We start from the raw sequence: 7823 nt of genomic DNA, 5'->3' as shown, positions 1-7823 counted from the left end.
TCACATACTAACGTTGTACAAGAGGTACGGATGAGGCGGGGCTCTGTGCTCCACTTGCCTGATACACAGAAAGGTCTATTTTCGATGCCTTTGAAGCAGCATTTTATTGATTTACTGTGCCATGCTAACCCATTTTCTGGGGTTGCCAGTAGTCTGCCTAAAGAACAGGCACAGTCCCGCCCACGCGTCTGAAATTTGTGTCTTTTCAATCATGTAATTATGTCTGAGCATATGGCTTTCAAAAACCATTTCCTTACTTAGCTATCATGCTTGAAGACAATAAATCTTCAGTCTTGACACCTATTTGTGTACCACAACATACATTTACTCAGGAAATGCAATGACCACCATAATATTACCTTGCCTAAGTGAAAAAAATAAAAAGGATTGCAATGGCATGCAGCCCACAAGCCTTCCTCAAAACAACTGGTTATTTATTTACTGGCAGGAAATCTGATCGCATTTACACACAGGCAAAAGTAACTTAATAATGAGCTTTCCAGCATTCTTTGAATTCAATCCAGCGTTACTCGGTAGTTTTATTAGAGAAGAAAAGAATCCAGACACCATTGTGAAACACAAATGCCCTTTATGTTTGAGATGAGACATTTAGACACAAGACTTTTTCAGAAGCCTTTTGCTACTGTTACATAAAGAGTCAAGGTCACAAAAACTGCTGACAGAGGCAACAGTGAAAGCACCAAGAGTAATTGAAAAGCATGCATCAGTACAGCTGAACAGATCTCACCCTGCACATTAGTCCAATTGCACTGAACCTACTCAACCCTAAGCCTCATCCTCCTCTCCTTCCTCTTCAAATTCACCTTGCTCGTCAGCAGTAGCATCTTGATATTGCTGGTATTCAGAGACCAGGTCATTCATATTGCTCTCAGCTTCCGTGAACTCCATTTCATCCATGCCCTCGCCGGTGTACCAGTGCAAGAAGGCCTTGCGCCGGAACATGGCTGTGAACTGCTCAGAGATTCTCTTGAACAACTCCTGGATGGCTGTGCTGTTGCCGATGAATGTGGCAGACATTTTGAGGCCTCGGGGTGGAATGTCACACACGGCCGTCTTCACGTTGTTGGGGATCCATTCCACAAAGTAGCTGCTGTTTTTGTTCTGGACATTGAGCATCTGTTCGTCCACTTCCTTCATGGACATTCTTCCCCGGAAAATGGCAGCCACCGTAAGATAGCGGCCATGGCGCGGGTCGCAGGCGGCCATCATGTTTTTGGAATCAAACATCTGCTGGGTGAGCTCCGGCACCGTCAGGGCACGGTATTGCTGGCTGCCACGGCTAGTGAGGGGAGCAAACCCCGGCATGAAGAAGTGCAGGCGAGGGAAAGGCACCATGTTGACTGCCAGTTTGCGAAGGTCAGCATTCAGTTGGCCAGGAAACCGGAGGCAGGTGGTCACCCCGCTCATGGTGGCAGAGACCAGATGGTTGAGATCCCCATAGGTAGGAGTTGTCAGTTTCAGTGTGCGGAAGCAAATGTCGTACAAAGCCTCGTTGTCAATGCAATATGTTTCATCTGTATTCTCCACCAGCTGATGGACGGATAGGGTGGCATTGTATGGTTCAACGACTGTGTCTGAAACCTTGGGAGATGGCATCACACTGAACGTGTTCATGATTCGATCTGGATACTCCTCCCTAATCTTGCTGATGAGGAGCGTTCCCATGCCAGACCCAGTGCCGCCACCCAGGGAGTGGGTCAGCTGGAAGCCCTGCAAGCAGTCGCAGCTCTCCGACTCCTTCCTTACCACGTCCAACACAGAGTCCACTAGCTCAGCTCCCTCTGTATAGTGGCCTTTGGCCCAGTTGTTCCCAGCACCACTCTGGCCTATAGGGAGAAGCAAAAAATGCAGAATCATCAGCAACTGTTTTTCCTGCAAAAGTGAATGTACAGTAGGCACCTTTTCAAGACAGCATTTTATAGCTCAACCACTGTCTGAAAGATTGTGGGATGTCACTGCTTCTTTTAAACATGGCATAAAAAGGGAATTTGATGGATTCATGGAGAATATGTTTATCAATAGCCTATAAATCCAATGTGTAAAGAGGACTCTGATGCTAATACCAGGAGGTGGGCTCCCTATCAGTCCTCCAGGTGACAGCTATGCAAAATAGGATTTTGGAGTAGATTAGTAGTAGTCTTATTTCACAAGGCACCTCTTATGTGCTTCTGGCATGTGGTTTAGTTTGGGGAACTTCTAAACCTCAGTTAATTCCCTGCACCACTAATGTATAGGCAGATGTTTGCATGATGGTGACCACAGTATTCTTGGAAGGCTTACAATCTACCAGCTATGCATATATGAACCTGGTTGAGCAAAGTAAGTCCATCTCCTTGGTTCCCTGATGGAAGAACCATCAGGATATAAATCTAGTAAATGAAACTAAAATACCCAGGGGACAATAGGATCACATTGATCAGAGCACCTCTTACAAAAAGATTCCCCTTCCTCAACTGGAAAAGCAGATTTCAGTGAGTACAGAGGTAGGGGGGACTATAGAGATGTATCTGAAAGAATGTATTTGAGGACAAAGAGCTGAAGAAGGCATATGCTGGTTACTAAGGAGCCCCATCCAGGTTATGCTCAAGAGTACACATTGTGGGGATTCTACACATTTGTACAACTACTGGAGGACCATGTTTTATCTAGTATGAAGACAAGAACATGGCACATGCAACTCCTGACACCTTCTCTCAAAATCATCTAAAGCCAAATTTGAGCAAAATTTGATGTTTGCACTTCCGTTTTAATCTGTGTTTGTGTTGGGAGGTGGTGGCATCTCCCATGATGATATACAGAAGCTTCAAATATAGGAACAGCTCACCCATTTCTGTGCAGGAGTCATGCGAAAGCTTTTCCTTAAATTGTTATTTTGGGCATGCAACATGTTTCTCCAAACACAGAACTGCTCCAAGTGGGCATCTTATTCCTACTGTAAAAGTCACCAATGGCAGAAACTCTGCACAAGAACCAATTGGACAATTCTTATGTAATAACAACATTCAATTTATGTATCACCCTTCAAAACAACTTAATGCTCACTCAGAGTGGTTTACAAAGTGTGTTGTTATAATCCTCAGGACCATCACCCTGTGAGGTAGGGTAGGGCTGAGAGAGCTGTGACTGACCCAAGGTCACCCAGCTGGCTTCTAGCAGAGGACCTTGGGGAGAACTCAGTTCTCCAGATTAGAGTCCTGCTGCTCTTAACCACTATACCAAACTGGCTCTCAAGCTGTAGACACCCATAATATAGGCAGTGAACACTTCTTGGTTTTTATCATATGCATGTTCTGATTTGTGCTCAGGTGATGAAAAGGCCGTGGTTATGATCCCTCAGTAGAAAGGGAGGGAAATAAAATCTTTAAAAATGGGAAATGACAAGAAACTTGCCAAGCATTTGAGCAAGATTAGTGGTCCAAAATAGTAGCAGAAAACCTCAGGAACTGGTTCACCAAGAGGGCAATTACATTTAAAACTTTGAGCTCTTTTTAAAGGGCTTCAGTTCTGAAGGCATTCTGCTAAACAGTCATATTCTTCAAGTCACATAGTGAGAAGGCGATTTGCCAAATGCAACTTCTCTGCTTAGGTAACATTTTATTCTAACAGATAAAAATAAGAAAGGCAGGCCTCAGCTAATAAACTTGCCTTTCTTTGTTTTAAAGAACACTCAGCTTACCAGGTTACAGTTGGCCAAGCACACATCAATAGGTTGTGTGCTTTAAATGCTTCTGCCTGAAAAACACTGTTAACTTGATAGCTCTGGCATTTTGAGTATCAGGAGGTTCAACAAAGGTAACACCTCGCTTTGTAGCCCACAAGACCAGGCTCTTAGCAAAGGAAGGGCATCTAGATTTATGATTCCCTTCCCCAATACAGAACCACCCTTTGTATTAACTATTTGCCCTTGCTTCCCCCTCACCAATGAACTCAGAGCAACATGCGTGGAATCATGTGGCCATTAGATCCCCATTAAAACCCAAGCCAGCCTGTGGCTACCTCAATAGCCAAGTGGAGATCTGACCACAGGTTTTCTCTCTGACAACTCAACCATAAATCCATCTGCACAATATTTAATGGTGAGGGTCACCCTGTTGTTAGGCCAACAGCTATGTCAAAAGTACATACCAAAGACAAAGTTGTCTGGTCTAAAGATCTGGCCAAAAGGTCCAGACCTGACTGAATCCATAGTGCCAGGCTCCAAATCAACCAGGATGGCACGGGGTACAAACTTGTTACCTGTGGGAGGAAACAAAAGCAAGCATCACAGACATGCTGTCAGCAGATTTTTTTAAAAAAGGAACAAGGCAGCTCCTGTAGTCTTGGCAACCTCATTACTATTCACAGGAGACACTCAGCTACTCTCCAGACAGATAAAAGAAGGGGGAGGTGCCTATTTAAAGGGGACATGCTAATGAAACAAGGGGCCTGAATTTTAAACAGGCAGGAATGCTTCATCAAGAATTCCCCACAACTCTTTAATGGGGCTGCTCTGTCAGTGATTCAACATGCAGCGCTCTGTGCTTGTACCATGGAGTGCACTTATGCAGAATTTTATCTTCAGTTTTTTAAAAAGGTTACCAGTTGCTTCATTGTAGTAGACGTTGATCCTCTCCAGCTGCAGATCGCTGTCTCCATGGTAGCTGCCAGTGGGGTCAATTCCATGCTCGTCACTGATGACTTCCCAGAACTGGAATGGGATTGTGGAGAGCTGTTAGCAACTGCCTTTGAAATGCCAAGGAAGCCCACGCAACATGTGCTGTGGCTAGCGTGCCTTGTGCAAAATCCGCTGTCACTGCAGCAGGCTTCCCTGCAAAAAGCTGCAAACCAAACCAGGTGAACCAAGAGCCAAGCTACAAGTGACAGATTACACTAGGATTGCATGCGAAGGGAGTCGCAATGTTAGCTGGGAAGCTGAGTTTTAAAAGAAGGTGTTATCAATTCCCCCTCTCTACAGAGCAGGGGAGATTGCTCCTCAGAGGGTTTGTTAATTTCCTCTTCACCTCCTAGAAGGGGAGATGAAACTGACAGAGCCTTCCAGAGGCAAAGAAGAAATTAACAAACCCTCTGAGGAGCTATCTCTAGGCTCTGTAGAGAGGAGAAACTGACAAAGCCTTCCAATCTCTTTTAAAACTCAACTTCCCAGCTAACATTGCGACTCCCTTCATGCGCAATCCTAGTGTAATTCGTCATTTGTAGCTTGGCTCCAAGAGATAGATACCTTCCCGACCACTCTGTTGAACTAGGGAGCTCTCTTTTCACAAAGAAATAGCCCTGCAACCACCCACATGGGGAACAATACAGTGGGCGATTTGCTGTTTCCTTTTAAGCGCTAATCGATATGGGCATTAAGCACTTAAATACCAGCCCTTTGTGCTAAAAATATTTTCTGAACACTTGTGCACAACTAGAGCTGAGACAGCTGCAGAGCTGTTCCTTCCAAAGGTACAGCCAGTGGCAGGGAGGGGAGAAGGCAAAATGGAGCATTTAAACACCCTTATTCTCCGCATTCATGGGATCACCCAGAGCTGCCACCTCCTGGTGCAGTACTCTGTCACAAGCTTGTATTAGAACCACCATCTTCTCTATGAAGTGGTGGGAAAAGTCCACCTTTTCACCATCCAGTTCGAGCCAAGAGGGTATTTTGGACCTCTAAGAAACAAACCCTCATTCTCAAGTGAGCCAACATTTCTTGAGCGCTGTAGAACATGTTTGGAACAGGATGGCCAAGATGGCGGTCCCTGGTGTGGAGAATTCAAAGAGCAGACCCTCAATTCTGTTGGGTGGAGGGTTGTGCTATGGGCAGCTGGACACTGCATGGTGCCTCATGAAGCTTCCCTGGATCTTGGGAAAGACCATTCTCATAGAAGAACTGTAACCTTGAGACTATAATTGCTGCATCACTTTGGCCAAAATGTTTTCTAAATCTTCTTCCTTTCTCTATACCAAGCCTTCCCAGAAAAGCAACTTTTAAAACGAACCCTTTAATTTAAATTTTTCATAACATCATCCAGGAGAAGTTGATAAAACATAATTACATGCCTTGGCCCTAGCACAATACAGTATGAGATTAAAAAACTCAACACATCCAAGTAGCAAGAACTGGCTAGCATATAATATAGTTACAGAGGGTTTTTTTTTAAAAAAATGAGGACTAAAAGACAGTACCTAGAAAGCCACAGGCAACCCCATATACCAAGGTCAGGGTATTTGGCTGTAACAAAATAGATCCACCGCAGATATCGGCTAGCTCACTGCCATGTCAGAAAAGGTGCTTTTAGGACTGGGGCACCAGCAGCTAAAATCCGACCACCGCTGGGCTAGAGGGGGATCGAGGGAGAGCAGAACGTGCACAAGGGCGTGGTCCAAAGAGCGCTTCTTTACAGCCGAGTCCGACCTCCCCGCTCTCAGCATCCTAGCTGGGGGGGGGCAGCTGCGGGGGCTTCTTCTTCCGTCCGATGTGGACGGGGACAATTGTCACCGCTCACACAATAGCGACAGAGTTTTCTGCTTGCTCCGATTGCGCTTCTCGCGCTAAGGCAGCAAAGACGGTACCAGACCCAACCAGAATCCCTTAAGGGAACGAGGAACAAAGGAAAGGGCTACACCGACTGGCTCCCACCCTAGCAAAACAGCTCGCAGAAGGAAGGGAAACGGTAGCAAAAGCACAATGAAATCACGAGACACGAGGCTTCTACGCAGTTTTGCACCTGTGAACGACGGGCTACAGAAGAGGAACCCTCCGTAACAGCTACCCGCCCCGCCCCCCCGCCCATACCTTGGCGCCGATCTGGTTCCCACACTGGCCGGCCTGGATATGCACGATCTCACGCATGGCTTCGGCTTGGCTCCGGGCACACCCACCCACTCGCTGGCCCCTTCGACCTCCCCGTCACAACCAACCTTCCGCTCACTGTGAAACCGGCAGCAGAGAACCAGCGGCGTTTTTGCGCGGCTCTTTTATGAGATTAGGAGGCCCCGCCCTTACGCTTCGGAACCTCGCCCCCTTTCCCCACGGCCCGCCCCCTCCGCTTGGGTGATGTAATGCAGGGAGAGGCTCGGGGGAAGGGACCTGCGCGCCCCTGGACGGGGAACCCCTGAACTTAGGGGTTGGGGGGGGGGGAAGGTAGGAACAAGACAACGGCGTCGCCTGGCCGGAGGCCCGCCAGTGCTCTCCCGTTGCCAGCTGCTTTGGCATCTAGAGGTGCCCTTTTCTTTCCCAGCTGTGCTCCTGTGCTGTTCGCAGCATCGTGATGCGCAGCTGATCGCTAGGCAAAGCCGCATCTACTAAAACCTGTAGGCTGCTGGTAAGGGGGAAAAGAGCCACCCCCCTCCCCCTCAAGACAGAGCTAAACGGCGGGTAGGCAGGAAAGGAAGGTGATGCTTCGTTGCCAAAAATGTAGCTGGTCATACATACAGGCACAGAAAGGGAGCGTATTTTTAAAGATTTCCTTCGAAACAATAAGGTCTAGGCGCTTTACAATCTGGACTCCCTTCGTTGCATTAGTGTTTGGAAGGCGATTCGGCAGATCGCAATACAACACTCGTAATATCGCAGCCAGTAGTCGCTAGGTAACCATAGTGGCAGCCCCTCCCTCCCTCAGGTCTCCCTTCCTCTAAGACACAATGGGATGCTATTCCACGGGAACTGAGGGCTCGTCTTGAATGAGGAGGAGAGGATTAAGTGAAATAAATATCCTTCTGTGTTTCCCCCGAGAAGGATCCGTTCTGATTTAGCAGTTCTAACTGGAGATTTCGGCTGCTGATATCCCCCAGGGAGGCTCTGCTTTGGGGGACAAATTCTT

At 47.1% G+C, this 7823-nt stretch overlaps 1 protein-coding gene across 1 annotated transcript; it reads right to left on the bottom strand.

Annotated features, from left to right (window-relative positions):
* Positions 1 to 569: 569 nt before the first annotated feature.
* LOC129333546 (tubulin beta-2 chain) lies at positions 570 to 6940 on the bottom strand. Its single transcript, XM_054985273.1, has 4 exons — positions 6797 to 6940; positions 4600 to 4708; positions 4147 to 4257; positions 570 to 1847 (listed from the first exon to the last, which is right to left on the bottom strand). Exons 1-4 carry the CDS (start codon positions 6851 to 6853, stop codon positions 787 to 789), a joined length of 1338 nt encoding a protein of 445 aa, XP_054841248.1. The 5' UTR covers positions 6854 to 6940; the 3' UTR covers positions 570 to 786.
* Positions 6941 to 7823: the final 883 nt, after the last annotated feature.

This window comes from Eublepharis macularius, chromosome 7 (genome assembly GCF_028583425.1).
Source record: "Eublepharis macularius isolate TG4126 chromosome 7, MPM_Emac_v1.0, whole genome shotgun sequence".
NCBI lineage: Eukaryota > Metazoa > Chordata > Lepidosauria > Squamata > Eublepharidae > Eublepharis > Eublepharis macularius.
Note: the sequence above shows the minus strand (reverse complement) of the source record. Positions and strands in the feature narration are given on the sequence as shown.

What these genes read in the sequence shown, in the direction of transcription:
- LOC129333546 (XM_054985273.1), bottom strand. Translation starts at nt 6,853, where the DNA reads ATGCGTGAGATCGTGCATATCCAGGCCGGCCAGTGTGGGAACCAGATC. An exon ending in GGAACCAGATCGGCGCCAAG is followed by an intron (nt 4,709 to 6,796) that starts GTATGGGCGGGG and finishes ATCCCATTCCAG; the next exon opens with TTCTGGGAAGTCATCAGTGA. An exon ending in ACCAGACAACTTTGTCTTTG is followed by an intron (nt 1,848 to 4,146) that starts GTATGTACTTTT and finishes TTCTCCCTATAG; the next exon opens with GCCAGAGTGGTGCTGGGAAC.